The sequence below is a fragment of the Caloenas nicobarica genome, chromosome 9 (assembly GCF_036013445.1).
Source record: "Caloenas nicobarica isolate bCalNic1 chromosome 9, bCalNic1.hap1, whole genome shotgun sequence".
NCBI classification, from domain to species: Eukaryota; Metazoa; Chordata; class Aves; order Columbiformes; family Columbidae; genus Caloenas; species Caloenas nicobarica.
The window spans coordinates 17,366,771-17,384,983 of record NC_088253.1 but is presented as its reverse complement, the minus strand read 5'-3'; the positions used below and the strand labels follow the sequence as shown (position 1 = coordinate 17,384,983).

Below are 18,213 nucleotides of genomic sequence, written 5' to 3'. Positions count from 1 at the left end.
AGGCACCTCTGGGACACCTGCAGCTCTTGACATGGCATCCCTCTGTCCCCAAAACCACCCAGGACCATTGCAGGCACCTTGCAAGCTGGGGCAGACTGGCACTGCCTGGCTCCTCCGAGGCCACCAGCGCATCCAGCCTCACGGAGAGGGACAACCCTGGACAGAGGTCAGTCGGGAAAAAGAAGCTGCCCTGCCTGGTGGGGTTTTTCTTCATTCCTTGAAAGCCGCAGAGACCTGCTGTGCGGGATTCAGGGCTGGAGGCAGCGCCGGGGCAGCGCCGAGGTGGAGCTACCGTGATTGATGACGTGACACTGTTCCCAAATGCCTCTGCCACAGGTCATGGTACCCAAAGCACTGCAGCTGGCAGAGGCGGATGCTCAGAAATGGTACTGACCCACAGTCTAGCACCCATGGGGAGCATCATGGCCAGCATCCAGTACAGGATTTAATCCATGCCCAGGATGGCAGGAGTGGTGCTGGACCAGGAGGTGGCATGTTCCTGCCTGGACACCTCCCAGACCCCACAGGGACAGGCAGATGCTGCTCTGGCTGCATTTACACCATGAGGCAGCCCGCCTCTGCCGAGCACAGGGAGATGTTTCCAAGGCTTGCAGCTTGGCCAGGGCCAGGTTCACAGGGGACAGTGTGGCTGGTGTGCCCTGGACCTGCTCCAGGAGTGGAACGACCCTGCCTCGGACCCAGGTCCTGATCTGCCTAAAATTCCCCAGAAGTGCGTAAGGGAGAGGTGAGTTTTGAGATGGGGCGTGTACCCTTGATATTGCTGCCCCATGGCCTTGCGCTTGAGCTGCCACTCCAGCCTTGAGTGCTCAGCCTTGAGCCTGACAGCAGTCCTTGCTCCTTCTGGCAGCGTCCCCCCGGGTGCCCCAGTACAGGGGGGATTGCACTGTCCCTGGGAGGGATGATGGTGCCTGCAAGCCACAGGGCTGGCTGCTGCAGGCCGAGTGCTGGCCCTGGGTGGCAGGACTGGGAATGCAGCAGGAGGGATGCTGGCTTGGCTCAGGTGAGTGTACCACATCACCCCAGCCTCTTGGGGCTCCGCTGGGATGGCGACACCAGGATTCCCTGGCAGGGCTCACCCTGGGACTTTGCCAGCAGCATCCAGGTCCTGCTCAGGACCACAGCAACAGCTTCCCCAGGCATGCTAGAGGGACCATCGCTCCTTATCTCCTGCCATGGCCCTCAGCACTGCCTGCTCTAGCCCATGGCATCAAGAGCCTCCAGCATCCCAGCCCAGCAGCAGGGTGACCTGGGCGTGGGGACAAGGGACACTGGCAGCCAGCAGCACATCAGATCACTTTATTGCCACAGTGGCCACGGGCCAGACCCAGTTCTCGGAGGGGGTCTCTGGGTCCAGCCCCTTGACCCCTCTAATACTGTTGAGAAGATGAACCATGAACCTCCACCCCCACGCATGAGCGCTGAGCGTCCTCCATCCTGACCAGCATGGAGCAGCTCCTGGGCATCGCTCCCATCCGCTTCCTGCACCTCCGGGAGCTGGAGACCAGCAGGGAAAGGTGAAACGAAGGGTGCAGAGTGTGCCAGGCCTGGAGCAGCAAGGGGCTGCCACCACGTCCTGCCTTGAGGGCTACCAGTGGTGGGAAGCAGCAGGAGCCCCCTTGGGCCACCTCAGACCTCCATGCCGGGTGCCCGCCCCAGGCCCAGCGCCTGCACCAGGTCATCGCTGAGCCCGCTCTTCAGCGTCCGTCTCACTGCGGGAAGAGGAGAACATGGTACTGGCAGTGCTGGGGGCAGCACGTGGGGTCAGCATGTACCCAGTGCCTGCCCAGGCACGGTGTTCCTGGGGAGGGGAACGGTGGTGGGGGGGTGCAAGGACATGGTCTGGTCTCAGAGTACCTCCTGCTGTGGCCTGGTGGGCTCAACAAAGGTGGCCAGTGGGGAAGAAGTCAGGCAGGGCATGGGGACACAGAGATGGGACAAGGCATGGGGACAGAACACAGGGACAGAGATGGGAGGGGGACACAAAGATAGGAAAGAGCATCTGGGCAGGTCCCATTGCTATGGGGCAGAGTACAGGGACGGGCAGAGCATGGGGACAGGGGTGGGACTTACAGGACTTCCTATTGCCGCGGGACCTCCTGCGCTCCTTGTTGGCGCAGGGCCGGGGGTTGGCGTTGTGAGTCACCGATTTCACCAGTCGGTCCATGATTTCATCTGAAGCATCGTCTGGGGAGCTGGGAACATCCTCCTGGGCTGGAGAGCCCTGGGTTGGGGTGGTGTGTCCTGTCCCTGCATGGGGACAACAGAGATGCTGGCATCAGCCATGCCCAGCCAGCCGGCCATGCCTTGTGTGCCTCTGCCACCCTGCTCCTACCCCGGCTGGCCCGGCTGCGGCGGGCAGGGGCATCCGTGGGGGAGGTCAGTAGGTTCTTCATGCTCTCGTGTCCCGTTTCCATCTGCTCCTCGGGGCTGCTGGACACCACGGCGGGCGGTAGAGCGGCCTCAGCAATGCCAGAGAACTTCTCAGTCTGCAGCAGGAGGAGAGGTGGGTGTCGGGGAGCTGGGGGACATCAGCTGGTGGTGGTGGCCAGCCAAGTGTCCCCATACCTCGGTGATGAGCCGTCCCCGGGTCTTGTTGCGCTCGCGATGGGCGGCCCGTTTCTTCTGCTGCTGCAGGACACGCTCCCGGCAGGTGCGGTACTCCAGAGCGAACTCCCGCAGCAGCTTGCAGATGGTTGTGACCTTCACGTCCCGCACTGTGCTCGCTGGGTACCCCAGGTACAGCAGGAAAGAGTGAAACCTGCAGTGACATCAGTCATGGTAGGCCACCAATGGGACTGCAGGGTTCCCATCCCCAGGACCTTGAGCCACTGACCTGTTGAGGACACGCCTGTGCACCACCTTCAAGACGACAATGCGCTGGGTGCTGTCCTTGAGGAAGTCTGTCAGCTTGCTCTTCAGCACTGGCTTGGTCTCATGCTTGGCGATCACCTTCAGGTTGTCCCAGGAGGTCCTGCACCTCCGCTCCAGCTGCATCAGGCTGTTGGCCAGCTCGTCAAAGTCAACCTGGAAGAGTGAGAGGCCAGCCCTCAGTCATGCTGAGGGAGCTGGGCAGCCGTGGGACCCACACCCTTGCCTTGCCAGGTGTCATCTGGCTTGCCTCACCTTGGCGGAGCGGGTGATGGAGGCGATCTCTGAGTAGAGGTCGGTGGTTTCTGGGAACTTCTCCACCACCGTCTGGCAGAGGTGGTAGAGCAGGGATTGCCGGTGCACTGTGTCCTTCACTTCTGAGACCTTCTCCAGGTAGCCCAGCTCAAAGCCTCTGCTCTGAAACCCCAATGGACTCAGCAAGGCCTCTCCATCCCTCCTCCAGCAGACCTCCAGTCTGCAGACCCACTGAGCCCCCACCAGCACCACCCCGCCTCAGGCACCATCCCAGGCTTCCCATGGTCCCTCTTGGGTACCCATGCACCATGGCAGGTCCTGTCCTTGCGGCATTCAAGGCAGGCCACATCCCTCTGCACCCTGCTCCTCACCTGGGAGCCATTCAAGAAGTTTCCCATGGCCAGCAGCGTGGCCAGGATGCACTTGAAGGTGTGATTTCTGGCCAGCTGCTCCATGCCCACCTTCAGATCAAAGAGCGGCTCTGCAATCTCCTGGTTGAGGAAAGAGATGCAGGTGAGACCCCTTGGCTACCCTCTCCCTTGGGAGCTTCAGTATTTGCCCTTTCCCATGAGGACAACCACACTTTGGTCAACCCAACCTCATGATTGCCTTGGAGACCTGCGACCTGTCCCCAGCCAGGATGGCACCTCCCAAACTTGGACATGGCTGGTCCTCACCAGGAACAGGCTTGGCTCAGCGCTCAGCACTGCTGGGGCTGGCAGTGGTGAGAGGGTGGAGGGCAGATGCGGTACATGGCTCTGTACCTGCTCCAGGCTCTCGTAGTCCAGCTTGAAGGCCCAGAGCTGGAGCCTGGGCGTGAGGTCACTGATGGAAGACAGGGCAAGCAGGAACTGCTCCGCGGAGCCCAAGGGCACATCAGGGTTGGCCAACTGGGCCTCTTGGATCTTCTGCTTCTCCTCCTCAGTTGGGACCATGGTCAAGATTTTCTAGAGCAGGCAAAGCAGGATGTGTTAAGCTCCAGACATGTCACCGTGGGATATGTCACCCCAGGGCTGGCAGCGCAGATGTCATGGCATGGTGGCCTCTTGGCCAGGGGAAATGACCCACATGAGCACCTCAGAGGGGGCAAGCTTCTCTGGTGCTCACCTCAATCCCTTCCTTATTGACCGCAAACTCATCAAAGTTCAGCACAGCCGTCTTGATGATGTGCACAGGTGGCAGCACTGTGAGGCCAATGTTGATGGCGTTGCTCCTCTTGGGGTCCAGCACCACCACCACCTTCTTCCCATCGATGGCCTTCTGCAAGGAGGACAGGATGGATGGGGACAGAATAAGAGCTCACCTTCATGAAAATACCATGGACATGGGGAGCAGATCAGGGACCTGGTGGTGAGCCAGACCTGCGTACTGCCCATCACTGTCCCCACAGAGCCTCTGGGCTCCTCAGCATAGGGTAGGGGTGACGGTCCTCACCTAGAGTCCCTCCAGCAACTAACAGACTCATCCCACCCCTCAAACCCCCTTGGCTGATGGGTGCCAGCCTGCTGGTACCTTCGAAGTTGGCGCTTCTTTTGACCGTGACTCAAAGAGATGCTCCAGTTTGGCAGCATTGACCTCGACGCTCTGCAGGGATGCCCATAGTGTCGCCTGGCCGAACCTTCCTGGCCCCACAGTGCCATCCAGCTGCTTCAGCTCCTTCCAGAAGAGCTTCACTGTCCTTTTTTTCTTGGCCTGGGAGGGGCCATCTGTTGCTGCAAGGCCTGGCAGCCCTGGGGGGGGTGGGCAGCCGGGGACCGCGGGAGGTGGAGGTGGTGGGCAGCCAGGGAATGCAGGAGGTGGCGGTGGAGGTGGTGGGCAGCCAGGGATCATGGGAGGTGGAGGTGGAGGTGGTGGGCAACCAGGGATGGCAGGAGGTGGAGGGGGAGCCATGAGAGTTCCAGCACTTGTTGCTTCAATGCTGGGAGGGAGGAAAGAGCCATTGGCCATGGGGCCTGTGTCCAGGATGTCGTAGTCTTCTTCTTCCCCCAAATCAGTGAAGTCCAGGTCCTTGATCTTCAGCTGCACGGGGCTGGCCTCCAGGTGCTCCCATGTCAGCTCTGCATCCTTCTTGATGGGCATCATCCCAGTGTTTTCCAGCTTCTGTGTGTGGGTCTCAGCATCTACGCTGGACATGGCACGCGTCAGCTTGGCATGGGCACTGGCCACTGGCCCGTCCGGAGCCCTGCCACAGAGCCAGGCGCCCTCCTGCTCCCGGCTGCCACCTCCTTCCATGTCCGTGTCCACCTCACCCTGGACCGGGGGGGACGATGGTCCCTTGGGGAAGACCTTCTCCCTCCCCGGCTCTGAGGAGCCCTTGGCGTAGAGCATGTCCAGCATGAACTTGGTGTCAGAGGAGATGGTGCTGCAGGTGTCGGTGGTGTCTGGCCGAGACAGGCGAGACCCTGCGGGGACATGGGGAGATGCTGGGACAGCCTGTTTGGAGGGGCAGGTGCTGCTGGGGTGGGGGTCCCGCTCCCCATGGGGTGTGCTCGGATGCCAGTGTTCAGAGCGGGACGGGGAGGTACCACCCAGCTCCCCCATGGCTCTGGGTATCACAGGTGTGGGCTGGGGGCAGAGGTGCCACTGACACCCACCCCAGGGACCCCCATGAACCCAGAGCCAGGAACATACATCCCAGCAGCACCTACTTATATTGGGTGTCTCCGTGCCTGGCTCAGGGGTGCTGCTGTCCCTGTCCCACAAGAAAGCAGCAGGATGCTCCAGCGCAGCATCGCTGAGGACATCGAGCCGTCCTTTGGCCATGGAAGAGATCTTCTCCTTCTGGGCTGCGGCCAGGTTCTCCAAGAAGCGAGCTCTGTGAGACAGGGGCAGATGTTGGCTGGGAGCAAGGCAGGGACAGGGATGATGGGGACAACCAGCAAACCACGCCATGTCACACTGCACAGCCAGCCCCCAGAAACCCCCTGCACTAGTCACACCACATCAGGGACCTGGAGGATTCAACCTCCTCCAAGCCTGGCAGAGACACGGGTGACACCACCACAGCTCAGGGACGGGGATGCCACAGCCCCACAGGAGCTAAGGCTTATCCCATCGATGTGTCGCTGTCACCCATGAGACCCATGGACCTGTTGCTCACCACAACCCTCATCCAAAAGCTGCAAAACCCAGGAGGGCGTCCAGGCAGAGACTCGTGGGGACCCTCCTGCGCCTCATGCCCTGCCGGCCTGAGGAAGCGCATGCCTGGAGACACACGCATGCCTCTACTTACTCAAACTTCCTCAAAATAGGCTTGTCCCCATGCAAGGAGGGGGCATCCTCCCGCCTGAGGGAAAACAGGGGTTAGACCCCACTGCCAGCAGCCCCCCACTGGGGCTCATGCACCCCTGCACGCACCCACCTGGCCAGCACGGGACCCTTGCCCTGCTGTCACCCTGGGGTTCACAGGGAGCTGGGAGAGCCCAAGCAAGTCCCCTCCTCCCTGGGCACTACATGGCATTGGGTGCTGGTGAGACAGGGCACTGTCCCCCCAACCAGAGCCACCCAGTTTGCCACCAGGATGGTGATGCCAGCCCCCTGCCAGCCCCGGGGTGGGCAGTGCCACCCCCAGGCAGGGACACCCCACCTCAGAAAGTGGGAGATCAGAGGGCGCCATCACCCCGTGGGGGATGCTGGCAATGGGGGGAGCAGGCTGGGGTCCCACAGGCAGGGCTGAGAGGGGAGAGCTGAGGGATGGGGGCAGCGAGGTGGGTGCAGGGCATTGTCTGCTCCCGCTGGAGCATCGCGCCAGGAGGGAGCACACGTGTGCAGAGCCCAGGCACTTACCAGACAGGGGCCGTTTGGCGCAGCCTGCAAAAGGAAAGATAGAAAGAGTGGGCAGAGGAGAGGGCAAGCGTGGGCAGAAAAGAGGAGCAAGAAGGAGCTGGAGCAGAGCTATGTGTGCCCGAAGGATGCCCTGGAGCCCCTAGCTGGACCCTGTTGGATGCCCGCTCCCCAGTCATAATTCTCTTCAGCCCCGGTGCCAGTCCAGACCATTTTCCCTGGGACAGGCACACACCATGCTCCTGAGAGCGCCCCAACAGCCCTGGGGGACCCCCCATACACCCAGCCCCTCCTGGCTGCTTACTTGTAGACGCTGCGCTCGCCCGGGCCCGGGGGCTGCTCCTTCTCGGCCTGGGGGGAGGCCAGGGACAGCCGCATCGTGGATGCGCTGTTGTAGATGCTGCCAGGACAGGGCCTGGAAGAGGAGGTGACAGGGACTGAGAGCAGGTCCCGTGGGGTTGTCTTCCACCCTGGCACCAGGAACGCACCCAAGCATGGCTCCCACCACATCCCAGCATCTTCACCATCCTGGAAGCAGCCCCACCATGGGCCACCTCCAGCCACACTTACTCTGCCAGGCTGCTCTGTGTGGGGACAGCCGGGGTGTCCTCAGTGGGAGGCTCCTTCGGGGTGCCAGGGGACCCCTGGAGTGGCTGGGCATCGGGGCTGGGCTCCGGGCAGCCACCCTGTGATCGCCACCCACGCCGGCCCTCGTCCGTCCTCCTCCGCTCCTTGCGCCCCCCTGAGGGTGGCTCTTCCACATCATCCTCCAGCTTGAGAGCGCTCTGCGGAGAGGCCGGGGGGGCATGGGACCAGGCATGGCCCCCCTGCCACCCCACACACCCACCCTCCCTGCTGCCACAGGGTGTGGCTTGTGGCTGGATCCCACAGGACCCCCACTCACTTCATAGAGTGTGAACTGCTGCTTCAAGTCGAGGTCGGTGCCCTTGCTGTCCAGGTACTGCTGCACCACCCGCTCCATGCCCTGCTGCTCCAGGCAGTCCGTCACATCGTAGAAGGTGTCCTGGTCCGGGAGGGCTGCCAGCGTCTGAGCAGGACCAGAGGGACGCTGCTGGGACCGGTGTGACCCACACCAAGTCCCACCAGCGTGGCATCACAGGGATGCCCAGCTGCTCCCCCGGACCTTGTTGATCAGCGTCATGGTGAACACCAGCAGCTCCGTGTCAGCCCCGTGGCGCTGCTCCAGGATGGCCATCAGGTTGGACCATGGGCAAGTGCCTGGGAAAAGTGGCACATGCAGTAGGAAATCGCCTCAAATTGCACCAGGGCAGGTTTAGATTGGATATTAGGAAAAAATTATTCATGGAAAGGTTTGTCAGGCGTTGGAACAGGCTGCCCAGGGAAGTGGTGGAGTCACCATCCCTGGAGGGGTTTAAAAGATGCGGAGATGAGGTTCTTAGGGACACGGTTTAGTGACAGTGTTGGGTTAATGGTTGGACTCTATAATCTTGAGGGTGTCTGCCAACCAAAATGATTTTATGACCAGTGGGGACCTCACGGGTGGTTGGGGCTGCACCCACCTCTTGCCTGGTCCACGGCGTTGACGGCGCGGATGAGAAGCAGGGCGTTGGGCTCCGTGTACTCCACGAACACCAGCAGCAGCTTCAGTGCCATCTTCACCACCAGGCGAAACTGGGACAATGAACGGCAGCTGGGACAGTGGCCGGGGGCTGCCAGGGCACTGTGGGGGGGCTGTGCCCATGCCCCAGGGCTGGGGGCTTTGCTGTGGGGCCAGGGACCAGCTTGCAGCTGTGATGCTGACGGCTGAGGTGCACCAGGAAGGGACCTGGAGCGGGACCCTCTTACTCAGGCTCTGTGCTTGAGGGAGAGCAACAGGCAGGGGTGCAGCAGTAGGCTCAGGCAGCCCCCGCAAGGGCAGCAGGTGCTTACCGGGCTTCCCGACAGCGTGTACAGCCACTGGATGGTCTCATTGTGGTTGATGACACCCTGCATCCCGTCCACGAAGAGCATGATCTGGCTCAGGGCTGCAAGGCAGAGAGCAGGCAGGGTCACGGCGGGGCGGGCAGGGCTGTGACAGGGCTTCCCCAGCATCAGCACACCAAGGGCAAGGTCTGGCAGCTGCCTGCAAGGTATCCCAGCCAAACTCACTCTCCCCACACCCTCGCATGCCAGCCTTCCTCCCCAGGAATGAGGTGCCCTGTACCCAAATACCAACCCCGGAGGATGTAATTCTGGTAGTTCTGGTCGGCCTCTGCCCCCACTTTGATCAGACATGTCAACCCATCCAGGTTCACGAATTCTGGCACCAGGTCCTTGTCCTCCTGCAGGGCAGAGGCCAGGTGTTACTGCAGTGTGGGAAGGCAAGGGGGTGCCCCCTGAACCCCCGCCGTGCCAGCATCACCGTACCTGAAAGAGCTGCTTGAGGGAAAAGAGGGAGCGTCGCAGCTCTGGCCCCTGTGAGTTGTACAGCTTCTCTGGAAGGAAAAGAGAGATATGGTGGGACGGCCTGACCCGCAGGGGCCTGCTGCTGAACCAAGGCTCCAAAATGCTCCTGGCTGCCTGGGAAAGCCCCTTGTCCTGGCTCAACCCCTGTGCCGTCACCCCAGCAAGCCGGCACTACATGGCTGTCAGACACACAGGGTGGAAGCAGCTGCAGCTCCACAACTACTCATTTCAGCCCTGCCACCTCCCTATTTCCTTTATTTTTTTTCTTTTTTTTTCTGCCCAGCAATGACATAAATATCCCCTCTGGTTTCCTGTGCAGAACCGAAACAGGAACACGGGCAGGAGGCAGAGCTACTTTTAGCCGTTGCTCCCCAGGCGCAGCCTTGGCATGGTCTCGGAGCCCCCAGCAGCTCCACAGCTTGGGAAGAACCACAGGATGGGGACGGGAAGGATGGCAGCGTGACACCAGCTGCCTGGGGACAAAAGGATGGTCACCAGGCTGGAGGCTGGATGGAGATTACGTGCTCATGGGGATGGTGCCTGTGGCGCAGAAGCCAGCATATAGCAAAGTCAAAAAGCCTCGCTTAAACTAGCGGAGACCGAATGCATTTGGAGCCAGGGCTTCCCGCATCCAAAAACTGAGTTATCCAAGCATCCCAAGTTATTTGGGTCAGCTTCAGAGCTGTAACAAGCCAAAACCAAGCTGTCCAAGGAGGCCTCCAGACATGCTGATGAGGGCTCTGCAAAACATGAGGTCCCAGCAGCCTCCTCTGCTCACTTATCAGCTTGTCAGAGAGGGAAAGCAGAGCAGCCCGGGGCTCAGCTGGAGCCTGGGAACTGCCGGCAAAGAGCACGGCCCCGACCCCAGCCTTCCTGCAGGGATAGGGCTCCACGCTGTGCCCCTTCCCGCACCGCTCGGGAAGCTGATGCCCGGCCGGCATTTTGCTCTGCTCAGCACTTGCTTTCCCCCCGCTAAGGAGAAAAAAGGCTTGAGGCTCCCAAATATTTTGCAGGACCTGCCCGAAGCCGCGGCAGTGCTTTCTGCTGTGTGAGAAGTATTTGTTTATATCCTCCAAAACTATATATAGAGCTCGACTGAATGACCCAGAATATCTGCAGTGGGCGGTGGGCTCTCAGCCAAAGAGGCAAGAGTTCCAGTCTCTGTGGATGGAGGGGATTAACCCAGCAGGTCTCCATCAGCATCATGGGGACCATGTCCCCTGCACCTCTAGGAGGGGTTACAGGGTGGCAGCAGCCCTGGGCTGTGTTGTTCCCTGCCTCCATCCCAAAAAGCCCAGCCAAAACTCAACGTGGAGGCCAAACCCACCCTGTGTTTGGGGGGGAGTGATCTGCCAGCCCCAGGCCAGCCCAGAGGAAGAAGCAGCCCTGACTCACCAATGATGGCGTGGACTCGGACGGAGAGCTGCGTGCGCAGGATCAGAGTTGGCCGTCTCCCCTTCCTAAGGTAGGGGGAAACATCATGTGAGAACCTGCACTGGGACCACCACAGCCCCTCACCCGCGGCCCCTGGTGCTCGCACACATGTGGGGTCCCTGTGTCCCATCCCCACAGGGCTCGGGCACCCCATGTGCCTCACCTGACCTCCTCATAGAAACCCTCCAGATCATCCTTCTGCTCCAACAGGGACAAGTCAAGGTCCAGGTAGTGTCCGGAGGGCGAGACCTGCAGCGTGCAGTCCTCCAGCTGGGGATGGAGACAACCCGGCTGAGCCTCTGAGCCCATGACATCCCTCCTGGTTCCCGGAGGATGCAGCATCCCCAGGCCACCCTCCTGCCCTCACTGAACCCACCAGGCATTCGGAGCAGGGCAGCAGGTCCCACCTTGTCCCTGAGCTCTAGCCCTGCAGAGAGATTCCCCAGCACCCTCTGCCCCAGCCTGATGGCAGATTAAGGGAGAAATGTGGAGCCCCAGGCTAGGAAAAGGCAGAGTGAGGGCGGCCGCACTGCCACCAGACACCTCATAAACCCCTTGGGTAGGAGCCCCGGCAAGAGCCTGATCTGTTCCCTGGGGCTCCCCTGAGTCAGCCAGGGTGTGACCTGGGCAGGATCCATCTCCTCCAGGGCTCGTGTCGCTGTCTGGGCAGATGAATCACCTCTGCCTGGGGGACTGGATCTGCGGGAACTGCCTCGGCACCTGGGCAGATCCCACCGGAATGGCAGCCTCTGGCTCAGCCCACAGCCTCCTGGCATTTGCAACCCCCTGCTTCTCCTAGCTCGCCCCACCTCTGAGGACCTGACACTCCTTTCCAAAACTGCACAGCAGTGCTGTGTAACTGCTTAAGGAGCCGAGGACCAGGGATAAAACCTCACTACTGGGTTTTATAATAAAACCCTGCCCTGGCTACCCTCAGGCAGGCTGGCAACCCACAGCAATGCTGGGTACAGCTCCTGTATCGCTCTGGGGTTGTTTTCCATGAAAGCCTCATCTCTTCAAGTCACAAGTTCATGCAAGAGCTCAAACACTGTGAGTGTGACATTAAAAGAGAGGGCAAAGAAAAATGCCATGTGCACTAAAGTAATTAATGACCCTGACGAAGCCTTGGGATAATGGGCAATTTGGCAGGGCACTGCCGTTGGTTTGGATACAGTAGTTATGTTGTTAGTGTCTTGCTCCACCTCCCATAGTTGCTGGCCACGCCAGCCGGTCATGGCAACGTGTACCAAACACAGGCTGCTGGCACCGAGCAAGTGCCTCTGGCTGTCCACTCTGCCTCCACGGCGGGTATTGCTAATCCCCCATGCAGGGTTTGCTTGCTGGGGAAAGCTTAAATTCCTGCACAGGGAAAGGGCTCTCCTAGGCATCCCTGCATCCTCCTGGGCATGGGAGACCTCTCTTGCATCCCTTCAGGTGTCCCTGCATCCTCCTGCACATCTCTGCATCCTCCCGGGCATTCAAACACAGTGGAGAGAACCTCACAGCTCCAGTACAAAGCTTTGCCAACTCTGGGCTGCCAGAGCCCTGACAAGCTGGAGTTAATGTCCCCAGCTCCTACCAGGGCCAGTGACATGGCCCAGCTGGCGGGGGAGGCCAAGCCCCCGGGACACGACCCTGCATGTTTCCCATGCGAGCTTGGCAGCACTCCCCATGAGGGATGATGCTCTGAGCACTGGGTCTGGGTTTGGCTGCAACCCCCCTGGCGAGCACCAACCCTCAGGGATGGAGATGGGCTGTCCCCTGCCAAAAATCCCAGGGCAGCACTTCCGCACCAGGGAGCACTGACTGCCCCAGGGCCAGGGTTACTCCTACACCCTTGGATGAGGTTTTGAACCATGCAGGACCTGAGCCAGGACCTCAGGGCTGTGCTGGTGGGGACAGCACATTGGGGCCATGGGGTTCTGATAGCTCCTGGCGCAGGGCTGCTGTGATCCATCCATCTCCTGCCTGTAAAAGTGTTTTAAAATGAGCTGGGCTTTGAGAGTCATGAGGCCATGCAGGCAGAGCGGAGCTGGGGAAGAAGGGAGTGTCCCAGGCTCACACATCCAGCCCACAGCTCTTGGGAGCCCCAGCCACCCCACAGCAGCACTGATGTCCTCCATCCACCCTGTCGTTTCAAACCTGAGACATGGGGAAGGTGGAAACACACAGATCTCCCTGATCCTACCAACACCCAGCAGCTGTGGCCGCTTCAAAGCTCAGCAAGGGCACATGTGCCAGGCAAGCGAATCCCCAGGGAAAGCCGGCTCCTCCCACAGCTGGACTGTCCCCCCCAAACCATGGAGGTGTGATGGAGACATCTCCACCTCTGAGACAGAGGCATCATCCACCCACAGCTGAGCTCATGCCACCCACCGCAGCATCACATCTTCCTGCTCCTCCCTATCATGGCATCCCCATGCGGGAGGATGCTCCAAGGCCAGGCAGTGGATCTCCTCTTTATCTGCCAGCAGAGGAAACACTTTCCCCCCTCTCTAGCACTTTATTTTTGTGGTAACAACAATTTCCCAATATTGCTGTGGCTCTTCTAGGAAGGCTATGGGGAAATTACAGAAAAAAATATATTATTTGCTCCAGCTGAGGCAGAGCTTAAGGCAGCAGTTAAACACAAGGCACCGGTGGGTCAGAAACACCCGGCATCAGAAGCCTCTGCTCACCCTTCAAAACACATGGGGACTGATGGTTTATAGAGGTATGCTGCAGAAGCAACCCCAGCCAGCAAACAGGCACGTTCACCATGATTCGATTTCAGGGCTAAGAAGGGTGTTTATTGCCAGCGCACTCAGTTGCACTCTCCTGTCTGCTCCTGCCTGACGGATCGCAGCAAGTGGATGGGAGCACTGCCATTGCCTTATCATGGAGGGAAAAAAAAAATACCCAGGTCAGGAGGGATCTCTGGAGGTCACTCAGAGCTGGCCCAGCACTGCACACTCACTCGCACATGTTCCTTCTTGAAGCTCCTCCAGTCAGGCTTGTTGCTCATTAACAGATCCCTCGTTTCTCATCAACAGCAGGAGGACCCCAGTCCTGGCAAGCAGCCGATGTCCTGGTAAAGCCGTGGCACAAATGTCAGGCCATAGCTCCTGTCCCAGGAGCCACGTGAGGACTGTGCCAGGAGCCAGGGAGCACTGGAGGTTGCTGAGCATCAGTACTCGGCTCTAAGCATCGGGTAAGAGGCAGACGGCAGAGCTTCAAAGTGGTTAAGTCGGGGGGAAGGCAGTGCTGCTGATGACCCTGTCTTACCACTTTCGTGCCTGCCAGAGGTTAAGTGTAGAAAAGAGCCTTCACAAAGTCCCCCTTGAGCTGGATAGGAGGGAACAAGCAGGGCTGGTGTGACAGGGCTTGTGCACTTCACATGTCCACTAAGGTCACCCCAGCAGCTCTCCTCTAGCAAGCCTGAGAGCTCACAGCAAGTGGAAGAGCGAGCTGATGACCCTGAGGCCGGCGAGCTGTTTGCTCTTCCCCAGGTTTCCGGGAGAGGAAAGAGAAAGCAGAGCTCCAGCCCATTGGGTTTTGCAATTGTTTGGAAAAATCCCTAGGTTCAGAGGTGAGATAGTGCCGGGAGCAAGGGAGAACAGTGGCCTTTGGGGACTGAGGGGACAGCCAAAAAAATCTGTCCTGCCAAAACCTGCCTGCGGAGGCTCAGAAAACCCCCACACCCAGCACAAGCATCACCCAAGGGTATCAGAAAAATGCTGGAAAGCAGGAGAAGATAGTATCGGCCTGGAGCTGAACAATGCGGCGGCAGCAAACAAAGCGGGAAAGTATTTTCAAGCACAAACAAGCTTTCCGGAGAGCATGAAAAAGTCATCAGTGGCGGGTCGCGCTCGGGGAGAGGAAGCACTGAGCATGTCCTGGGGCAGGACAGGCTGTTCAAGGCAGCAATGCTGGCACAAGAAACCTCCTGCTCATCATCTCCAGGTTGCTCTCAGCTCAGGGAGCAGCTTTGCTGTGCCCAGGAAGGACAGGACCCAGCTGATCCCCCATAGCAGCTCATCCCCTGGGTGCCTGTGATTCAGTCCTCCACCGACGATGCAGGGACTCCCAGTCCAGCTCCTTCCTGGCCGTTTCATCCTCCTCCCAGTGCCTTGCAGCTCCAGGCACACTGCCCAGTGCACGTCACCTTGGGATAAGCTTGGCACCGGGCATCCTCAGCTGAATTTTTTACAGCTGGTTCCTTGGGAAAAATCCGACTGTTCATTTACTAATTTTAGGGTGGCGAGTAATGGAGCTGAGCACTACCTGGCGCAAAGGGCACCAAGGGAGGTTTCAGCCAGTTGTGCCAGGGTAACGATGTCTGCATGGCTCTGGGCTGCCAGCTCCAAATTTGGACTGAATTGGGTGGCTCAGGAGACTGACCTTGTTTTGCAGGTTGTAAATCCTGCGTCAGGAGGCTCCTGATGGAGACTTTGGCTTGTGCAAATGCAAGCGAGCACCCCAGCTTGTCACATTGGGACAGAGCTTTGCATAATGAAGGCAGCATGTTTTTTAACTTATATAACCTATATAACCAGGAATCTGGCTTAAAACCCCAAAGCAGGGTCCTAGCCACTCACCTGTGATTTTGCCCTAGGGTGATGCACAGAAACTATAGAAAAAAACATCTGGAGCTTGGCTTGGGCAGGTAACAGAGCCTGAACCCCCAGGATTAACACAGCTCTGCTGGGCACAGGACCTCCTTGCAATGCTCCTGCTCTTGGGAACACCGCGTCCAGCTCCCTATGCTACCACAGCAGCCCCCTGGGCCGGCGATCCCGTTACAGCCAGCTCCTGCCCAGGGAGGAGAACTCATGCCTGAAATTTGAGTTTGCTCCATTCGTCATGTCTCAGGGCTGTTTGTTCCCAAACAAACTCCGTTTAGTCACCACCTAAAAATCCCATGACGGCGACGACATGAGACACGGTTGCTTTGCTCCAAGAAAAAATGAAAAGGGGGATAAAAGGGAGGGGTTTTTAGTGCAAGCAAAGGTCTCACAGTGATTCCCTCTCCCCTGGCAGGCCAGCAAGCTCAGTGCCAGGCACCCCAAGCCGATTTGCCCTTCCTGCTGCCCCCATCTCTCCCAGGCAGGGCACACTCCCCTGCCTGCCTGGGTTCCTGCTTCCCTTGCATGCATGACAGAGATGCTCAGCCATTACCAAATGTTTGCTGGGTCCCATGTTTATAAGGAGGAAAACAAGCTTGTCCACATCCTGTAAAGGATGCTCCGAAAGCATCATGCCAACAGAAGATACCCAGGATGGAAGGTCTCCCATCTCCTCCACTCCCCAGTCCCTGTTTCCCAGCCTGGATCAGCCCTGAGGGCACACAAGCAAGACACGGCTCCCCACTGCAGCTTCAGCCTCCCGCCTTCCTGCCGGACGGAGGAAATTGCTCAGCACGAATTTCCGCACCGTTCTCCGGCAGCAAAGCTGCAGCTGAACCGGAGGGACGAGGGGCTGGTGGCCCTACAGCTCCACCGTCACCTCCCCAAGGCACATGTGCTGCAGCAAGCGGGGACGCTGGCGTGGTCCCCGGTGTCAGGGAGCTGGTGTACTTCCACGGAGGCTCAGCTCCGCTCCCGGTAGCCGGTGCGGAAGGGGGATGCTGGGGTGAAAGCACGCTGCGCCCCTCCGCCCCGACGACACGAGGATGGACGCCTGCCCTCGTTCTCCTTCCCCCCTGCCCGGGTTCCCCCTGCTCTGAGCAAGCACATCCTCTTCCTCCCTGCCGACTCATCCGGGGCCGCCCGAGAACTGGCATCACCCGCCGGGGCTCACGGATTCTGCCGTGACTCACTCCGGGAGCGCTGCCCGGGCTCCGGCGGGGACACCCCGCCCCGTCCGTCGCCCCGCCGCTCCTTCCAGCCGACAACCCCCGCTCTGCCCGGTGCCCTCCCTGCCTTCCCCCGGCTCCCTCTCACCGGCAGCGGGGCCCCGAGCAGGCGGTGCAGCGCAGGCAGCTGCACGCCCAGGGCCAGCGCCTCCTCCACGGCGTAAACCGGAGCTCGCCGCGGCTCCGGGAAGCTGCCGCAGCCGAAGGGATCCGCGTCCTCCAGGTACTGGACCCGGCACGGAACCACCGCCTCCGCCATGGCAGCGCCGCTGCCGCCGCGCCGCTCCGCCGGGGGTGGGGGCGGAGGAGCCCCGCCTCCCGGCCACGCCCCTCCCGGCCACGCCCGGCCACGCCCCTCCCCGGTGGCAGCTGCTCGGTGCGCCCTCCCGCGGGCGTTCTGGAGCCTGCCTGCCCGGGACGCCTCCCGCCCCGGAGCGATGCTCCGCCGGGATGCTCCGGCGTCAGGGATGCTGCAGGCCCCGGGAGGCTCCGGGCTGCCCCGGAGTGTCCGGTGGGACTGCTCGCCCCCGGTGAACTGGAGCACGGGTGGGCGGCTGGGCTGAAACTCCCCGTTCTGGGGCATGTGGGAAAGCGACAGAGGAATGAGCCGCCCTGCCCTGGGCAGCCCGGAACCAGGGGTGCGGCAGTACCTCCCCAGCAGCGGCACAACCCCCGAGGCCGGTGTTGATGCTAATGAAGGCGTTTTGCATCCAAGGTGCTGATGCTAATGAGGGCACCCAAGATGGATGATGTAGTGTTCATTGCCATGGCTATGATGGGATTGGAAAGGAGCACCCAAAGGAGAGCCGGGACCCCTAGGAGGACACAGCCTGGACCACGGCTGCACCAGGGATGGGACTGGGGACACAGGAAGGTCTCATCACTCTTGGACTCAGTATGAAGCACCACTGGGCACACTGAGCACAACCCAGAAAGGCAAAGCTTTTGCAAAGGGGATTTTACTTTATTTTTGACTGATTACCTGGGCAGTGATGGTGGCCCGACACAATGGAGCATTGGGCCGGGAGCCTTCCCCTCACCCCTGGCTCCAGCCCGGGCTCCCAGTAGCAGCGAGGCATGAGCAGACTGGGGGGAGCTCAGCAGAAATGCCCAAGCAGCAGCACAGGCCAGGTCCAAGAGGTCAGGGTGGCAGGGCGTGACCAGCCTGGGGGAGGCAAAGCAAGGGGAGGATTTAATTGTATCTTTGACAACTTAAAAGGGGAGTGGGATGCAGATTCTCCTCAGCTCAGCACTCGCGAGGCCGTTCCTGTGCTGCCTTTCCTGGCAGGATCCAGCTGGCAGGGGGTGGCAGCAGTGACTGCTTTTCCCAGCTGTTTTCTGCTGCTGGAAAGTGCTTGCTGCACATTTGTGCTGGGTCAGAGAGATGTGAAGAGGTGATGCCACTGAGGCTGCCAGGGAGGTGTCCTGGAACTCATTCCAGTGCACTCTGCCTGGCACTCGATGTCCAAGTGTGCCCATGCCATAGGCAGTACCAGCCAGAGGGTTCAGCCCAGCCAAGATGTCCTTCGGTCCTGGCTCCAGGGTCACACAGACACAGCTCAGAGCCGCTTCTCCATGAAGAACTCTGCCAG

The 18,213-nt window shown here is 60.2% G+C and overlaps 1 protein-coding gene across 3 annotated transcripts; it reads right to left on the bottom strand.

Moving 5' to 3' along the window:
- Window positions 1-1,302: 1,302 nt before the first annotated feature.
- Window positions 1,303-16,927, bottom strand: FHOD1 (formin homology 2 domain containing 1). 3 transcript variants are annotated; one of them, XM_065641299.1, is made up of 25 exons: window positions 16,710-16,787; window positions 13,745-13,855; window positions 10,952-11,058; window positions 10,750-10,814; window positions 9,316-9,383; window positions 9,125-9,230; window positions 8,839-8,933; window positions 8,469-8,580; window positions 8,072-8,166; window positions 7,832-7,975; window positions 7,498-7,712; window positions 7,232-7,342; window positions 6,931-6,954; window positions 6,377-6,430; window positions 5,793-5,959; window positions 4,657-5,546; window positions 4,252-4,404; window positions 3,909-4,091; window positions 3,516-3,635; window positions 3,145-3,306; window positions 2,855-3,045; window positions 2,587-2,779; window positions 2,354-2,507; window positions 2,092-2,268; window positions 1,303-1,730 (listed from the first exon to the last, which is right to left on the bottom strand). In XM_065641299.1, the coding sequence occupies exons 2-25, from the start codon at window positions 13,790-13,792 to the stop codon at window positions 1,648-1,650; spliced, it is 3,717 nt and encodes a 1,238-aa protein (XP_065497371.1). In that variant the 5' UTR covers window positions 13,793-13,855; window positions 16,710-16,787; the 3' UTR covers window positions 1,303-1,647. The 3 variants fall into 3 exon arrangements, with proteins under 3 accessions (XP_065497371.1, XP_065497369.1, XP_065497370.1); XM_065641297.1 differs by lacking the exon at window positions 13,745-13,855 and having other exon boundaries at window positions 16,710-16,926; XM_065641298.1 differs by lacking the exons at window positions 6,377-6,430; window positions 6,931-6,954; window positions 13,745-13,855 and having other exon boundaries at window positions 16,710-16,927.
- Between the last annotated feature and the right edge of the window lie 1,286 nt (window positions 16,928-18,213).